Genomic DNA, 19735 nt, shown 5'->3' with positions numbered 1-19735 from the left:
TCATCTCTGCGATACAATGCGGTGTTTGTAGCGTAGCTGTATGTACGAAAAACTCGTACATTTCCCTGGGTGTGCTTGAAAATTGGCTACCTCTCTATACAACTTTACGTTTTATTCGTTTCGAGACAAAGACGCGCGCGCGTGTGACATTTCAATTATCTTCATTGAAGATTACTTTTTTTTCGGGCGCGTTAAACCCCCACCTCGTAAAGTTATATCGTCGAAGAAAAGGTATATGGATATATCACAAGTAAAGTCCCTGCGCACGACGTGCATCTGTCGCGAGGCTGGATATAAAAAATTAATTTCCCACCGCAAGATGCGCGACCTTATATATACCCGTTTTCTAAAACGGGTAAAATTCGCTCGCGTATAAATATACTCTTGGAGAGCAGCCCCTCGGGCGGGCTTCAGTGGTGTGCTTTCGTAGAGAGATGTATAAAGTTCTCTTCGAAACGACGAGTAAGAAAAACTCTCTCTCTCTCGCGGAGAAAGATCATTGGTGTATATTGGCCTCATTTGCACATTTCGTTTCATCTCGAGCGAGGGTTTTTTTTTCTATTTATACGAAGCGAGAGCTTGCACAATTTTATCGGCTGCGCGACTATTTTTCCAGCTATATAGTCCTGAGTTCTGCCACGTGGGTAAAATATCCGTACGCTGCATAAGCGTCAAACGAATTCATTTTCACTCGTTTCAACCCCGCAAAACGTTTATATATACATATAAATATGCATATTATATTTATCGCCAGCTCTCGGGGCTCCTCCGACGATATGATATTATCAAATCCTCGAAGCGTTACATTAGCATTTAACGTGTCGCATATAGTAATTACGCGGGCTCGAGCGAGCACGATATTATATCTCAATGGCACGAATTTTTTCATATATCTTTTCTCTCTCTTTGTGTGTGTTGCAGTGCTGACGGTGCCGGGCTACGAGGTGCGGGTCAATCGATCGCCCGTCTACGAGGGCAACAACGCGGTGCTGTCGTGCACCGCCCGCGAGGACATCAAGGAGCATCTCACGGTCACCTCGTGGTATCGCGACGAGTCGATCCTACTGCCCGGTAGCACGGATACAGGTAAATTTTGTACTTGGATGATTATGGCGGTTCTACCGACCGCACTGAGATAATACCAATTACGTATATATTTTTTTTGTTTCTATTCGACCTTCGTGTAACCACTACTACGCGATCCATCCGTTTTATCTCTGCCGCAGAGTACCCGGAATATTGTCAATTTTGGATATCGATGCGGTATCCGCATATCCGCGAGTCTCCCTATCCCGATATATATTCGACGTACATAATAAATATTCGACGCGTGCAACTTTCGCTCCCACACACACAAACATACAGCAGCTATTCAATATATAGCATAGAAAATATGCGAGATATATATATATATTGGCGCGCGTATGATATGCGAGCTTTAATATCGCGAGCTTTTTAACGCAGATAGAGATAGAGAGAGACGATCCATACATACGCGAGTGAAATATAAATACGAGCGTTTGGAAAATTTCGTATATTACATGCATACTCGGGTAAAAGAGAGAGAGATGAAGCGACGCGTATAACGGGTTGCGCGTCGGAGTGCAAACAGCAGCAGCAGCAGCCGCACTGAATAGATATTATATATTCGCACTTGCGCGTGAATTTGCGCGCGCTTCCGTATATTTGCGAAATCTGGCTTTGGCCGCGCAGCCTATATTTCTATCTATATATGTTACATTCTACATCTGGAGAAGAAATATATAATTTTAAAAATCACGGGTGCATCAAGCTTAAATACGAGTTATAATTTTTGTCTTTTAAAAAGCTCGATTTCACGGGTCGATTTATATACACATGCTTCGCGGATATAATATCGTCCACGCGCGGGTATTCAGGCGCAAAACTACATTATGCATGTATACGTACGGACGATACCTATAGCTGCGGCTCGAGGGTGGATATTTAGGCTCGAGCAGCGTATAGACGTATAACCCGCCTGAAGCATGTTAGACGCGCGCGGGTCAAACAAACGTATCTCCGATCGAGGCCTCGAGCCTCGTTCTAGACGACGACGACGACGTTGTTGCTTCTGTGTAGTAGCCTCTCTCTCTCTCTCTTCGGCCTTTCGAGCCACGCGCCTGTAAATATGTATGAGGTACATCGAGTGAAGCTCGAAGCTTATACGATGTGTATATACCGAACCAAGACAACGACTTTTGTAATTGTTCTTTTTTTCTCGAGACCGATATCGTATAAAAACGTAATAATTACAATACTTTAGGACGCGGGGGTGCGCTGGCGCAAACTCGCACTGTATGTGCTACGCGTACGCTAGGCGCTCTCCTCTGCGGCCGCATTATCCGAGTTAATTGGACTTGAAAGATGCAAAAGACGTCGTTGCGCGTGGTGAATCTCGGCCCACGACTCGGCCCAATGGGCTTTCGCGGCTTAATAACGTAGGCTCGCGCGAACTTTAACGAAGTAATTTCGCCCCGAAATAAAGTATTAAAGTTTTAGATTCCTCGTCAGCTCGCTCGCTCGCTCGAGAAGCGATTCCTCGAAGCTTGTACGGGGGATGGGGGTAGCGGGTGAAAAAAAAAAAAATCTCGTCGGAAATATTTCACGATAGAGAGAGCGCGCCCAGCGCGAATACAATCCGTCGGAGCTGAAAATCAGCCAATCGCGGGATGGTTTTTTCTTCGTAGCAGCTGCATGAGCAGTCGAATAATCCGAGTGATACAGTGGTGGGTGACTCTCTCGCATCCGTGCGCAGAACGTATTTGAGTTTAATGTAATGTATATGCGCTTTTCTGCAGTATACGATACAAACCTGTGGCAAGGAATGCAGCTGAAAATTTTTCAAATATGTTTCGCGTAGGTAGGAATTATTAAAGACAGGTTTAATTTGAAAAATTATTCAATGTTTTATTTGCGCAGTAAATAGTCGTGCTTGTCTCGTATACATTTAGGCAGGCTCAATCCTTTGCCGCGTCCGCCAAGCAAAGACTGCACAGATCTCTGGTCGACAGTCGCTCGATCACTGCTTCGCAGTACTCGACCGGCAGCTCGTAGCTCGTCAGCTCCAGCAAAGAGTCCGGCGCCCAGCGTAAGAAAAATCCTCTCGACATCTTGCCGCACAAGCGAAGAGCGCAAGCCGGACTGGGCCAAATGGGGTGCTCCCAGAACAGTCGTCTCGATTTCCCGGCGAACTCGAGGACGTCCGTGCGGACGATCAGTTCCGTGGTCTCTTCCGCAGGCAGCCGAGCCAGATCGTAGATCGTCATGTCGGGATCGTTCTCGCTCGCCATCATATGTTTCGCTATGCGCGCGAACTGCTCGTCGTTGTCGTACCAAAGCTCGTCGAGACGATGATCCTGATCGGGTTTCGAATCGAGCCATCCGTACTTGGCGAACAACCTCATGAACTCGAGGGCGTCGCTTCGGCTCAGCGCGTATCCCCGTTTTTCCAAGCACTCGACGACGGCCATGGCACCGGCCAACAATCTCAATTGGCAATGATCGCTGCTCTCGTAGCGCCAGGCTTCGAAACACTCGTCGAAGTGACTCTGGCTGGGAAAGACGAAGCTCTCTAAATCCGCGCCGTACCTCAAAAGCGTATCCAAGGATTTCGAGGCGAGACTCGCCACGGCCCACTGCAGCGGCGTACGACCCCGATCGTCCCGAGCGTCCACCCGCAGCATCCGATTCAGCTCGTTGTTGACGTCGAAAAATGCCTGCATCATGTCGTCGTCGACGTCTCGCCGACAGATCGCGTGCAGCGGAGTCGATCCGTCCTCGTTGCGGGCTTGGGGATCGGCGCCCCGTCTCAGCAGCAACTCGATCGACCTCGGGTGGCCCGATTTTATCGCCAAGTGCAACGGGCTATTGCCCGACTTGTCGCGGACGTCGATACACACCGTTCGGTCCAGGTTGATATCGAAGAACGTCTGCATTAACTCGTCGTAATCGTCGTCGTCGTCTCTGTTGCAGATAACCAACAGAGGCGTCAATCCGTACACGTTGATCGAATTCGAATCAGCGCCCCGTTTTAAGAGCAATTCGGCCACCTGCTTGTGTCCGTGCTTCAAGGCCAAGTGCAGCGGCCGATCGACTATACCCTCCGTCGATTCTCGAGCCAGTCCGTTCGGATCCTCGCCGAGATGCAAGAATCTCGCGACGATCTTGTCGCAACCTGACATACAGGCCACGTGGAAATGCGTCAATCCGAACTCGTCGCGGTAATTCGCCTCGAGCCTGTCGTAAATTTTGAATAGATCATCGACGACGCACAACGACGACTCGCCGCGAGCCGACAGATGCAACGCGGTGGTACGGCCCAAAACGGGCCGACCTTCGCCGTCGAGGTAGGGCTGGTTCTTGTAGCCGGTACGCACGACGAATCTGATGAATCGCTCGGCCCGATGATTGTTCAGGTCCGCGCCGCAGTAGTCTATCGAGTCCAAGAGAAGACGCTCGATCTCTTCCCGGTGAAAGATGTCGCAGAGGTCGGGGAGTCGGCTCTGAGGAAGATTGAACAGAGGCTCGAGTTTGCGGAACAATCGGCGTCGCTCCGACTCGACCAGCCAATTGATCTTTTCACGCGCGATTTTCAGTTCGTTGATGATCGAATCTCTGTTGCACGTCATTTTGGACACTCACGTATAAATAGCACATTCACTGCTCTAATTTTTTTTTACGAAAACTACTTATACACTGGGTGATCTTTTTGCGTTGTTTACGCTGCAGCGTCGCAGCGCGTACTGACTTATACACACGCGCATTGCGATCTGTGCAGAGTGTAAACATGTGCTCGAAGGTACGAGAGACACAAGTATGCACGAGCTTATACTATATGTATGTGCGTCGTTTGACCGAGTAACTCGCACAAGTAGGCATGCAGCGATAACGAGAGCGAGAGAGAGAGAAGAGAGATAGGTAGATATACACGATGCTGCATTATGGAAACAATCACTGCGAGCGAAAGACTCCGTCTTTTAGAATTGTATCTCTTTATTTACTTTTTTTCCACTTAGTTTTGAGGCGAAGAAGTCTGTTATTATTGTTGCAACGAAACTTTTTTTGAAAAGGAGTAATTTGTAGTGGGTTGTAAGGTAGCGTAAATGATGATAATAATAACGACTAATGTGATTTTGAACGAAATGATCTCGGTCAGAAAAAGTAGATATAGTCTCATAAATAGTCACATGGATAGTCTCAAAAGTTATGTTTTGATCGCGTGTTTACGATATAATTTGTCCCAGCCATCTGGCGTCAAAGCAATTGACTTTATTCTAAGATTATCTATGTACCTTATTTACGATCTATCTGATACGATTTTTGAAATTTTCATCATACAATGCTAGAGAGTACATACTTGATTCCTTTAACCCAGCAACCATTTTCTGACTTGGCTCAAAAGCATACCACATAATAAAATTACGGGTCGGGTTAAAACTATGCATACAAACAATGAGTAACTTTCAAATGATTGCAATACAACGAATGCAACAGCTGTACTCTGAAAATGTACAAGTATCGCATATTTCTTTTTTCCAATTCGTCTTGAACAATGTATCATATAGAAAACCATTGAACGATTTTACGAGATCACTTCTTTTCAATTATTAAAATACTAAAAATAATGGAATGTGAAAAATGTCAATAATTTTGAGTAGACTGGCAAAATATTACGAGCTATGCCTTTACATACGGACAATACAATCATCTTGAAAAAATTATTGGAAAAAAAAGTGATGATACTGTTTGACAGGTAGCGTTCAAACTGTTGATAAAACAAAAGCTTTTTATTTAATATGAAAATTAATATCTAATTTACGTAAAAATCAGAAGCTAAGGTTTTTTGGCACCTCTAATAAGCGAGCATTCTGATAAAATTCTGCTGCTATAAAAAATAGCATTTATCACGATGATCGAGTAATTACAGAAAAATTAATGTTGAAGTGAGCAAATTTCTCGCATATTCGATGTTAAAATCGTCGAAACAGCTGCTTTCAATAGATTTCTAAAAATTAAATCTTCCGTACATGGATTTGCTTTGACGATCGGTTCAATTAACTGAAAACCAAGTACAGGTTCCCTGATATGAAAACTAAAAGTCTTCGGTGTAGGTGGGTCCAGAAAATTTAAAAAAAGTCTAAATTGTTAGAATTGCCATAAGATGAGTAATATTATAATATATCTTCATGATTTTAAATATTGAACTACTTTTCTAGGTACTTTATGAGGCAAAAAAATGTCTTCCTAGGAATCGTCACCAAGTTAAAATTTTAATGTATAAACAGATAAATCGATACCTCAATTGTAAACAATATGATTATAAACGATTTCGAAATTGTCCATCGACACACCGAACGTGTTTACAGTGAAAAGTAATAAGTTTGAATGTAACATTTCCTAAACATCACACCCATGAAACAAAGTCACACCGAAAGATAAATTTTATTCGTGTAATTTTCGTGGCACTAAATTGAAAGATCCATCGTTTAATTTAGACACCATATTGGATAAAAGTGAGAAGGAATCCGGGACAGTTCGTGATATTTGTAAGGAGTCATTTCTACAAGAAAGAAACATGAAAAGACATAAAAAAACAGTCCACGAAAGTTGCAAAGATTTCGCATGCGACAAATGTGAGAAAAAATTTGGGGATCAAAGCAATTTAAACAGACACCAAAAAACAATCCACGAAGGTCGTAAAGATTTCACATGCGACAAGTGCGAAAAGAAATTTGGAAGAAAATGGACTTTGGTCCAGCATCAAGAGACAGTCCACGAAGGTCTTAAGGATTATGCATGCGACAAGTGCGAAAAGAAATTTGGAAGAAAATGGATTTTGGTCAAGCATCAAGAGACAGTCCACGAAGGTCACAAAGATTTTGAATGCGATAAGTGTAAGAAGAAATTTGGGGTTCAAAGCAACTTGACAAAACACCATCAGATCGTACATGAAAATCGTAAAGATTTCACATGCGACAAGTGTGAGAAGAAATTTGGGGATCAAAGCAATTTAAACAGACACCAAAAAACAATTCACCAAGGTCGCAAGGACTATGCATGTGACAAGTGTGAGAAAAAATTTGGGGTTCAAAGCAATTTGAACAGACACCAAAAGATAATACACGAAGGTCGCAAAGACTACGAATGTGAAAAGTGTGAGAAAAAATTTGGGGATCAAAGCAATTTGTACAGACACCAAAAGATAATCCATGAAAGTTACAAGGATTACGCATGCAACAAATGCGAAAAGAAATTTGGACAAAAAGTGAATCTGACTACCCACCAAAGGACAGTCCACGAAGGTCGCAAAGATTACGCATGTGACAAATGCAAAAAGAAATTTACACAAAAAATTCATTTACTCTTCCACCAAAAGACATTCCATGAAAAGCATAAGGATTACGCATGCGATAAAAGCGAAAAGAAAGATGGACAAAAATCGAATTTGATGAGACATCAAAAAACAGTCCACAAAGGTCGCAAAGACTGCCCAAGCGACAAAAGCGACCAAAAATTTATAAAACAAAGTAATTTAGCAGGACACCAAAAAAATGTCCATGAAAGTCGCAAAGATACCACATGTGACAAGTACGAGAAGAAATTTTCAAAAAAACAAACTTTGCTCTTCCACGAAAATATAGTACATGACGGCCGCCTAGGTTTTAAATGCAAAAAGTGCGAGCAGAAATTTGGATCAAAATCGAAATTGATTAGACATCACGAGATAGTTCACGATGTTCGCAAGTGTTATTACCAATGCGACAGGTGCGAAAAGAAATTTGGACGCAAGTCGAGCTTGATTTCGCACCTCAAGACACATCAACCTGTAAACGAAAGTCGCAAAGATTATCCAAGCGAAATGTGCGAACAAAAATTTGATGAACTAAGAAATTTTACGAACCACCAAAAGACACTCAATGAAGATCGTATCGATTTTGATCAACGCCATTTGGTTAGAAAACAAATAATAGTTCACGAAGGCCACGAAGATTCTGCGCACAACAAGGAGAGCAAAAAGAGATCTAGGCCTCCATCGAATTCAATCAAAAAAAGAAAAAATGCCAAGAAAATTCCAAAAGACAACATAGCTGACAGGTGCCATAATTGTTTGGTTTGCCGATATCAAAGATCATTGTTAAATAAAAAACCTGGAGCAAAGGCAAAAAGAAAGTGAAAAAATTTCTCGCGCTTCTTTTTTATTAATTGTAGGCATGTGCAGTTGCATATAATATCATGTAAGATGATAATCGATTTTCCGTACTATAAGTAATTTATCATTATTACGAATGACTCGAACTTTTCTCAATCATAAAAAGTTTTTCAGTAAATAATCTGTATTTTATGAATGAAATAATTAAAACTGTTCATATTTTTCTTGAAAAATGTAAAAGAATGATACTGCAAGTTTTTAAATTAAAAATTTTGTCAATACGACTGTGTTTTACCTCAAACTATTTGCTATTTATTAATACGTCTTTGTTTCGTGCATAATGTTGGTATTATATTTCATAATGGAGAATGCCTTGAGTAAGTTTATTGCTTCGAGGTCTTTTGCGTGGGTCCGAGAAATCTAAAAAAAATTCGAGGTTGTTACAATTGTTTAAATGTACCTTCATGAAATTTTTCAGATTTTTTGAGTCACAATTAGGCTCGGCATCGACACTACCAGAAATCGAATATCCATGTGGATTCTGGTAGCATTTGCTGTAGCGTTTTCAAATCTGTAACTTAGATCTGTAACTGCTTTTGGACACTTTTGACATTTCCAAAAACTATACAAAAATTTCAACAAAAAAACTCGAGGACCTCGTACATAGCTCTATTTAAAAAATTATGAATATTACCCATTAATATCAGTGACAAGTCAAATTTCGTCAAATCGGTATCTACTTCTTCCTTTATCGTAGTTTCGTAGGAATGAATAATTCAAAAAAATAATTAGATAATTGATTTCAAGCAAAGACGAACGTATCGCACGAGACGTTTCAATGTACGAAAAATAGAAAAATACACGAGCAAATAAATCAATTCATTTTTGCACTTCATAAAGCTTTGTGCGATGGGTCTAAAATGGACTTTCGTCCACTGTTTTGTTTTTCGTTTTGTCGATAGGCGGTCGATTCGTGGTGACGTCTCAAGGCGACCTGCACATCAAGTCAGCGAGGCAAGAGGACGGCCACGCCACGTACTCCTGCTTGACCAGACACTCGCTCACCGGCGAGACGAGAAAGAGCGAGCCGGCCTCCCTCACCGTCACAGGTATTATATACATACATATCAGCGTCATCAGCATCATCATCGTATGTACATAAGCAAAGCGCAGACGTGAGAGCTCGGTATACATATAGCTGCGCTGTGTATATGCCCACATCCACCCACATACACACACACACACATACACTCATGAACCGAAGCGAAACAGATCTTGTACTTTGATAGTCCCTTTGACACGCTGTGCAGCGTACGTACCTACATACGTTTGAGGCATGTTCTCTAGCTCGAAACTCGGGTGTGTGCTTTTACACAGCCACGAGAATCGACGCTTGTATTATATATATACAGGAGCTCGGAGCATCTATTATTCGACAAAAAATGCATCGAGTGTAGCTGATACACACACATATAGACACACGACCCCGAGAGAACATGCTTACCGTGCGAAAGCGAGTCGGGGGCTTGACGTTACACACGGGTCAACTAAAATCTGAATTTCTGTCTGTCTCTTCCTCTCTCTCTCTCTCTCTCGCTTCTGGTGCATGGCCCGCAAATCCGACGACGACGACGACGACGACGACGTATACAATATACGCCAGAGCCAAGCAGTACAATGCCGCCCAAGCTGATGCAGCGCTCGCAAATTGCCATTTCCGCGGAGCGTGACTCCGACGTGCATCTTACGTGCTCGGCCCAGGGCAATCCGCCGCCGCAGTTCACTTGGTATCGGGACGTCAATGGTGAGTTTGCGCATACATATCTCGGCTATTTTGGCGTTACTCGCCTATCTCTTATCTCGGTTACTTTTTTTTTTGTTGCTGGCGATGGCTCGGGGGGGAAAAAAATAAATAACGACGACGATGACGATGATATTGTGTATAGGACGCTCGATACCGGTGGAGTCGTACGGACGCATACAGATCTGGGGCGATCTGTTACGCATCAGGCGGGTCGACGTGCAAGACGCCGGCCGCTACGTCTGCAGCGCGCGGAATCAATTTGGCGAGCAGCAGGCCGAGACCCATCTGTCCGTCACGTCCAAGCTCAACGCCCGAATACAGCCGATGCTTCAGGTGAGTCGAAGATATATATGTACGTGTAGGAGCGCACAATGGGACGCGATAACGAGTCGAGAGAGAGGACACGATTTTCTTGATTTTTTTTTCTTTTTTCTCTCGTTCTCGCGCGCTCGAGTAGACGATATTACGTTGGAGGAATGTACGGGCGCATATATACGTGTAGGTGCAGATGGATATCGTTATATCGAGTCGAAGGAAAATATATACGAAAACGTATCCAGTGGCAATCGCGAAATTGATACCGCTGCAAGAGTGAGTGCGAGTCTATCTGTGCCCGAAATTTCGTAACAAATAATACGAAAAAAAATCCTCATTCGATCAGATTCTCGCTGCTGCTGGTGGGAACGCAATTGTTATCCTTTTGTGTATATATCGTATACACTTTGCTTATGTGTGTACGCGAGAATTGAACTTTCAAGCTGTGACAACAACAACAAAAACAACAATAACAGCGGTAGCTGTGGCGGTGAACTTCCAATCGATATGAATTCGATAGAATTCGATATTTGGCGCGATACGAGTTTCTATACATGCGAAATAATGCAGTGTAGTATCGCAACTGACAATAATACTTACGAACGCAGGTCGTGAACTCGGGCCAGACGGCGACGATGAACTGCTCGGTGGAGGGCTATCCGATCGAGAGCGTCGAGTGGCTGCGCGACGGCGTGCCCGTGCTCGCCAGCCAGGACTCGAGGATTCGCCTTCCGGCGCCGCTCGTGCTGCAGATCGCCTCGATCGGGCGCCGCGACAAGGGCATGTATCAGTGCCTGGTGAGGAGCGACAAGGAGAACGCCCAGGCCACCGGAGAGCTGAGGCTCGGTGGTGAGTGTGTTTCCGCGCTATTTTCTGTATACCATCGATTTTTCGACGTGGACAATACGACTAAACGATTTTTCTTTTGTCGTGTATCAGACACGGTGCCGGAATTGCAGTACACGTTCATCGAGCAGACCCTGAGGCCGGGACCGCCGGTGTCGCTGAGGTGCTCGGCCACCGGCTCGCCGCCGCCCTCCTTCACTTGGCTGCTCGACGGCGATCCGCTCAGCGAACTCGCCACTAGTCACAGGTAGGTGGTGGTGATGATGCGTGTGGCGCCGACGACAACGGGGAGTTTTTATCTTTCTGTGTCGTTGGCGTATTTCAATTTTTTTTGAAATATGTAGCCGATTAGGATGAAGGGAAAGAGTAAGATTAAATATCATTAAAAATTCTGGTCACAGATTGTTCCAAAACTGTGCTCCGACTTATACAATTATTTTGACTTACCCACTTGCGGATTTACAGATATAAAGATACTCGCCATCCAGTGGTGGATACTGGTATTAATTATCATTGATAATTCGTAAATGGTTTGAGCATTATTTGATTGAATTTTCACGAATTCGTTGTGCTATTAGTGTAATGAGATAAATTATCATTTATACATTAATTCTTACCAAAAAGTTGCATGTAAAAGTACTTTACATAAAATTTAATATCTTTCATGTTAAATCTGCACTAAACTTATTACGATATCTTAACACGACTATAGTTTTTAATTTCCACCAGTTGCGTTATGTTTTCTCGAGCATTATTCAAAAATTAACAGTGTATAAAGTAATAATGACTTTAAAAAAAATTTAATTTTTTCAAATAAATAATTCATGATTCTTTTATCGGTACTGATACACAAAAATAGGATGACTTGGCTGCGGATTTTTTTCTCTCTATCTCTCTCTATCTCTCTAACGGCGCACGATAATTCATTCGCAGATACGCCATCGGCCAGTACGTCGATCAGTCGGGCGACGTGATAAGTCACCTGAACATATCGTCGTCGTCGACGGAGGACGGCGGGCTTTACGCCTGCGTCGCGTCCAACAGTCTCGCCTCGGTCGAGCACAAAGCCCGTCTCAACATATGGGGTAAGTTCTCGCATAATATATTATAAAAGATATAGAAATTGTCAACGTTGCGCGTGTGGTGCCTTTATCCGCACCCACGCGAAAAGACCGACTCAGCGTCCAGTTTTCTTCTTTCTTTCTTCTCCTCACTCGACGCTTTTTTTTCCCTCACGCAGGTCCGCCGTACATACGTCTGCGCATCGGTCCGGTGCAGGCCATAGCGGGCCGCGACGTCACCGTGTCCTGCCCGTACTCGGGCTATCCGATCACGTCGGTCAAGTGGTCGCGGGGCGGCGCCTCGCTGCCGCCCGATCTGCGCCATCGCATCGACGCCGAGGGCCACCTCACCATCGCCGAGGTCAGCCCCAACGATCAGGGCACCTACACCTGCACGGTGCACGCCGGCTCGGGCCAGACCGCAAGCCGCGACATACACGTCGAGGTTCAGAGTCAGTATTACAAAAATATAAATGATAAGATATAGAGGAAAATGGAAATAGAGAGAGTGTGTAATCGATCGATCTCGGCTTGTCTCGCACAGGTCCGCCGGTCATGGGGCCACTGAGCTTTCCGCCGAATCTACAAAAGGGCAGCCGAGCGCAGATAGCCTGCAGTATCACCTCGGGCGATCTACCCATACACTTCTCCTGGCTGAAGGACGGCGAGCCGCTTCCGTCGTCGCTCAACGTAAGTTCTCCCCCCTCCATCTCTCTCTCTCTATCTTCTTTTCCCGAACTATAAATTTAAAAAGTTGCCGCGTGACTTTGAAATTAATTCGCAGAAAGTCGACGAACTGCTCCTTCAGATATATACGATGCGCATAGCGTTCCGTAATAATACAGACATTTTTCACTCGAGTTACTTTTTGGCCTGTGTAGACGAGGCAATGGTATATATTATTACAATGAAGCTCGAGCTCTGCGCGTGAATTAGATTCTTCGAAGCTGCCATAAATATATCATTGTATGCACGAGAGTCGACTCGGAGAGAGGATATCACATTCGAACGCGGAGCTTCGAGACTTCTTTATATCATAATATGATAGAGACGTCGTCGTCGCGTGGCGGCGTAGGGATTTTAAATGCCATATATAAACTCTGCCCGTCGCATAATGCATATTATAATGTATTCGAGAGCTTTCAATGCTCAGCTTTGCGACGCATTATATTCGCAGACGTATCATATACGCATCATATATTTTCTCTCAGATCGAGGAGAAGCGCGACGAGTTCTACAGCTTTCTCGTCTTCAAAGACGTCTCGTCGCGCCACAGCGGCAAGTACACCTGCCTCGCGACCAACAAGGCAGCCAAGGTCAACGAGACGGCCGAGCTGCTGGTCAAGGTGCCGCCCCAGTGGACCCACGAGCCCCAGGACGTCTCGGCCCTGCTCGGCAATCCGCTCTACGTGCACTGTCGGGCGACGGGTTTCCCGCCGCCGCAGATCACCTGGCTGCGCGGGCACGCCCGCACGGCGGCCGACTTTCAGCCGCTGAGCGAGATTCAGTCGGGGGTCGGGGGGCCGCGACTGACGACGCTGCCCAACGGCACGCTGTGGACGGCCTCGGCGGGTCCGCAGCACGAGGGACACTATCTGTGCCGGGCGAACAACAGCATTGGCTCGGGATTGAGCAAGGTCGTCTACGTGTCGGTGCATGGTAAGCATGAATTAGAATAGTTGATTGGACAAAATATTAAATATAAAATTTTTCAAGAAAGTTAGACAGTTATAGAATATTGAAATCTATTTATATTTAATCATTTCTCTCCTAGTTATTTTACTCAATTATAAATGAAAAATCCGATAATCTAAAGGGATCATAAAATAAAGCGATATAACGGGAGACTTGTTTAGCGCGTGACTATCAGTCAAAATGTAATAATTTTAATTTTGTTCTGTTTTAAATTTTATTCTGAGGAGGTCAGAGCGTGTCTGACCAAACGTTGATCGTAGTATACAGTTTTTATTAAAAAGTGACAGATTATTATTATTATTAGATTTTTATTAAATAAACTGACAGAAGTCTTGGAAAGACTGAATTTTTTGTTTTTGTAGTTTTTTTTGGTTTGTTTAATCGAGGGGTTACCCTCAGATTGCCGGATAATTTTTTTATTTAAAATTGAGCCATTGACAGCTTTTTACCTGAACATAATATTATAAGTTCCAAACTCTCAAAGATTCTTGACATTTTTTCGATTTAATCTTTTCACTGAATCAACTTGAGGTATATTGGCCTTCATCATTATGATAAAAAAGTGAATTATATGATTCTCCGAAAGATTTTGATGTAATTTGAAAAATCAATTTATCTCCCTGTCGTCATCCCTCGCAGAGCCCGCTAGATTCGAGTTCCAAAGCAAGAACGTGACGATACGCCGTGGCGAGTCGGTCGTGCTCGACTGCACGGTCATCGGCGACAATCCCATCAACGTCCAGTGGAGCCACAACAACAATCGTCTGGACACGACGGCCCACCGTCTCGCAGTGACGCAAGCCAAGACCGAGCAGGGCCTCAAGTCGCAGCTGTCGATCGGCATGAGCGACCGGCAGGACTCGGGCGTCTATCGCTGCACCGCCGACAACGACTACGGCCGAAGCGAGCACTTCATTTATCTGGCTGTGCAAGGTATAGTACAAAGCTCTATCGTTTCGTACATTTCGAATTATCCATCTCGACTCGACTCTACGAAATGATAAAAAAAATAAATAAAATGCAGAGCGTCCCGACGCGCCTTCGTCGCTGGAGGTAATCGAGATTGGCTCGCGATCGATCAAGCTGTCTTGGAACAAGGGCTTCGACGGCAACTGCCCGATAAGGGAGTACATTATTCAGTACCAGTCGGTATCTCACGGGATACTCGAGGACGAGTGGGAGCCGTCCAAGACGCACAACATCTCGCACGTGCCCGGCTCGTACACCTCCATCGGCGGAGCTGTATCGACCAATCCCACGCAGAATGGTAATTTACTCGAAACTTTTCTTTTTTTTTGATAGACGCGTATAAGCTAGATTCAATTTCATTTGCCTCATGTTTCACAGGTATAACGAGATACGAGGCAAATTCCGAGGAGCAGGAGATAGCCCAGGTGGGCGGGCTGCATCCGGCGGTGACGTACAAGTTTCGCGTGTTCGCGATCAACGAGATCGACTCGAGCGAGCCGACGGGGCCCGCGGTGGCCAAGACCCAGGAGGAGGCGCCCACCGAGCCGCCTCAAAATATCCGAGTCACATCGGCAGGTCCGGGCGAGCTGATCGTCATCTGGGAGGCGCCCCCGAAGGAATCCTGCAACGGTGATCTGCTCGGCTACATCGTCACCTGGTCCGAGCAGTCGTCCTCCACTTCGGGCGTCAATCAGAGCAAGAGCCTGAACGTCAACGGCTGGGCCACCAACAAGGTCCAGCTCACGGGTCTGCGCAACTTCACCAAGTACGACATCACCATCCGAGCCTTCAATAGCATCGCCAGCGGTCCGGCGAGCTCGCCCATTACCGGCACCACTCAGGAAGGAGGTATATAATCAATCATTTCGGAAGTTTGATCGACTTATATCGAACGTCGAAACTTTTCGCGCTTCGATTGCATGCACGACGTATACGAAAGCTAATTTGTATAATGCACTCGTGATTTGAAATGAGAATGAAAAAAATTGTCTCTTGCGCAGTGCCCAGCGCCCCACCGACCAAAGTCACCTGCACGTCGCTCACCTCGCAGAGCGTCAAAGTACACTGGAAAGCTCCGCCTGCCCATCAGCACGGTGGAATAATTCAGGGCTACAAAGTTTTCTATCGACCCGTGCCAACCGACAACAGTAAGCGTACCTATAATTTTCTCCGATCAATATCATGGATTACGTACTTACAAATTTTTCTTTTCTCCCCTCAACTCAACAGTGGAGATATCTACCTCGGGCGAGATCAAGAAGACCTCGAGCGACGAGACGTACCTGCACACACTCTACAAGTACACCAACTACTCGATCCGCGTGCTGGCCTACACGGGCGCCGGTGACGGCGTCCTCAGCAATCCCATCTACTGCTCCACGGAGGAGGACGTTCCGGGCCCCCCAGCGGGCATCAAGGCTCTGGCTTTGTCGGCCGAGTCGATCCTGGTCTCGTGGCTGCCCCCGCTGCAGCCCAACGGCCGTGTGACCAAGTACACGGTGTACTTCCGCGAGGCGGGCTCGAGTCGTCATAACACCTACACGATACACGAGCCCCCCGTGACTGCCTCGGACACCCTGACCAAGGAGCTGCGCGAGTTCAACGAGCGCCAGTTGTACGAGTTCTGGGTGACGGCCTCGACGGCTCCGGGTGAGGGCGAGGCCTCGATCGTCGTGTCGCAGAAGACCGATTCCAAAGGCAACGCCGCCCCCGCGAGGGTCGCCTCGTTCTCGCAGGTACTGAAGAAACCGGTCAAGTCGTCGGTGACGCTGTCGTGCATCGTCGTGGGCAATCCGACGCCCCGGCCCCAGTGGACCTACAAGGCCGGCCACGTGTCCAAGAGCAAGCACCACGAGATCACCAACGAAGGCCATCTCAGGATACACAATCTCGAGCAGTCGGTCGCCGGGAATTACACGTGCTCGGCCAGCAACACCTACGGCGACGACTCGATCACGTACACGCTGATCGTGGTGATGCCCCCAAGGGCGCCGACCCTCGAGCTCCAGTACACGACGACGGACAGCATCAAGTTCTACTGGAGTCACCCGGACAACGGAGGAGCCAATATACAGGGCTACGTGCTCAGCTACAAGAAGGACAAGGGCGGCTGGGAGGAGATCAGTCTGTCGCCCGAGCACACCGAGCTGTCGCTCAACGGCCTCAAGTGCGGCTCGACCTACGTGGCCCATCTGACGGCACAGAATCGCGTCGGGACGGGCGACCCCAGTCCCCTGATCTCCGCGGTGACCAAAGGCACGGCGCCCCAGCAGCCCAAGGAGCGCGACGTGATCATCGCCAACGCCACCTCGGTGCGTCTGCTGCTGCTCAACTGGCCGAACGGCGACTGCCCCATCGAGTTCTACACGGTGGAGTTTCGCAAGAAGATTGGCCAAGAGCAGTGGAACCTGGTGACGAGTCAGGCCACGGAGAACATCGTCATCAGGGACCTGAAGCCCGCCACCTGGTACAGTCTGCGGCTGACTGCGCACAACGACGCCGGCTCGACCCAGGCCCTCATGGACTTCGCCACGACGACGCTGAGCGGTGCCTCGATCGGGCCGTTCAGCGACAAGGACACGGACAACGGCGCCCTGGGGGCCACGGCGGGCTACAAGTTCTTCTACGTGGTGGTGCCGCTGGTCTGCACGGTGCTGCTCGTCGTCTCGGCGGTCGTCGTAGGCTACGTCATGCTCAAGCGCAACGGTCGAGCCGGTGGCATGGGCGGGGGTGGCGGAGGAGGGGGCGTCGGTGGCTACCTCGGGGATATGCTGCCCGGCGGGGCGCAGACACCCGGTGGCCTCGCGGGCATGAATCTCCAGCACCAGAGCCATCATCATTTGTCGAGCTGCATGTCGACGGTGCAGATGAAGTCGACGGCGGAGCGTGACAATCGGCGCAATCATCAGGTCTACACGAGCTCACCGGTCAAGCACCAGGACAACGGCAAGCCAGCGGCGATCGATCACGGCGCCGAGATGTACGAGATCAGTCCGTACGCGACGTTCAGCGTGCCGGGCAGGGGCGACAATCGAGCCGTGTCCACTGCGACCCTCGACTACACGATGCAGTTCAAGACCTTCGGTCATCTCGAGAACGAGGACATCAATCAGATCGATTACGAGCGATCGAGCATCGACTTCGAGAGGTGAACTATATCATTTTGGACTTTTTACATTTTGAGAACGATGTAAGGAGAGAGAATAAATTGGACCATGACGCTGGCAGATCGAAAACGCCCAGATGGCACAAGCAGCGCTACTTCCCGAGCATCGCCGAGGCCGAGAGCAAGATGAGGGCACCGGGAGGAGGCGCGGGTGGCGGTGGCGGCGGCAATCGGCAGGGATCGGGCAGCGACACCTCGGGCAGTCCCTGCGGCGAGTGCGCCGGACCGAGCTATCGAGTGCCCGTCAAGCCTTGCCGAGGTAAATAGCACGATACATTCTTTTTTCTTTCGATTCAATTACATAAATAATAATACGACATAAATTACGCATTTGATATTTAACGCAAAATGTGTGTGTGCGGGGGCGGATAAATTAGCGCATTTTAAATTGTTGAAAATCACGTCAGATGTGTTTTCACGTGGTGGCGGCATCGAGTCGAGCACCGAGTCCAACAACGAGGGCTCGCCGTCGCTCGGCCGGCGCATGAAAAATCGACAGCCAAGCAGCGGACGGTCTCGAAGGTAGCCAAGGTTTGTTGTTTTCTGACACATAATCGCAACTTTTAGCACACACACGAATCTACATATAATATATAACGTCGTCCCGTGCTTACATACGAATCCTGTAATGAGTATCGAAGATAAAGTAGAAAATCCCTTACCAGTCGATGTGCGATCGTCGATAATGTGGGCAACTATGCTAACGAGATTTTCTTTCGGTTTTATTTCGATGTAGCTCTGTCGAGGACATGATGCTGCTACCACCGAGCGGATTCAGCGATACGAGCCGCGAGCTCCTGGACATCGAGCAGGACAACAGTCAGGAATGGAAAGCCGCCGACTCGATGGGCAGAATCTCGTTCGAAGCTATGGAAACGATGTTAGCTAGGTAGGTATGAATTTCGGCTACGTAAAATCAACACAAGGATTGAAATTTAATATATTCGTCTTTATTATAGACACCAGCAACGCAGGGAGCAAGAGAGACAGGAGTGCACGATTCACGTATGATCGTCGCTTCGGATTTCGTATCTGCCGGCGATGTACCGCTACGTACTGCTGGAATCATTACTGCCAAAAATATGTTTATTGTCGTATACCTGAGGGAAGGAGAGAATGTTATGATTGACGATTGTTTTTATCTCGATATTTATGTAAAAAAAACAACAACAATAACAACAAAACAAAGAAAAATGTGATTGAATAAGCAAAATTGCGAAAATTTTCGTGTACCAGTTGTAACTCTTATACGACTCTATAGAAAATCGAGTCCGTTTTTTTTAAAAGGTACCTAATTGTTGCTCGTCGTGTACATAATGATGTTTTTTTATAACGAAATATTTATGAAAAGTTGTTTTTTACCATCTTGACGATTGATGAAGACTGTTGAATCTTAGTCAATGCTATATACCGAATGCCACGGGAATTAATATTTCCTATAAATCGTATATGCCTCTGGTTTTTTCATTCTTATATAAATTATGTATGAATTTAGGTGGAGACGATCGATTGAATACTTTATAAAATTGTTCATATCTTTGAAAAATATCTTTCAATATTTTTATCCATTGAAAGAATTGCTTTGTAATATAAATATTTATTGATAATTATTGAAAAATATGGTTGAATAAATCACATTTTAAATGTTTTCACGTGAGAAATTGTTGAAATTAATTATTCCATTTCTTACCACTTTTTATACTTGCTTG

General features: G+C 46.2%; 1 protein-coding gene across 1 annotated transcript; it reads left to right on the top strand.

Annotated features, from left to right (window-relative positions):
- The first annotated feature begins 9847 nt into the window (after positions 1-9847).
- On the top strand, positions 9848-19514 carry LOC106659221 (Down syndrome cell adhesion molecule-like protein Dscam2). Its single transcript, XM_023460548.1, has 17 exons — positions 9848-9974; positions 10117-10307; positions 10898-11138; positions 11229-11382; positions 12069-12220; positions 12376-12648; positions 12741-12886; positions 13408-13855; positions 14531-14824; positions 14916-15158; positions 15239-15709; positions 15862-16008; positions 16091-18008; positions 18104-18183; positions 18243-18285; positions 18763-18915; positions 18986-19514. The coding sequence occupies exons 1-17, from the start codon at positions 9848-9850 to the stop codon at positions 19035-19037; spliced, it is 5133 nt and encodes a 1710-aa protein (XP_023316316.1). The 3' UTR covers positions 19038-19514.
- The last annotated feature ends 221 nt before the right edge of the window (positions 19515-19735 follow it).

This window comes from Trichogramma pretiosum, unplaced genomic scaffold (assembly GCF_000599845.2).
Source record: "Trichogramma pretiosum strain Unisexual culture from Peru unplaced genomic scaffold, Tpre_2.0 scaffold105, whole genome shotgun sequence".
In the NCBI taxonomy this organism is placed as follows: Eukaryota; Metazoa; Arthropoda; class Insecta; order Hymenoptera; family Trichogrammatidae; genus Trichogramma; species Trichogramma pretiosum.
This window is presented reverse-complemented; position numbering and strand designations above follow the sequence as displayed.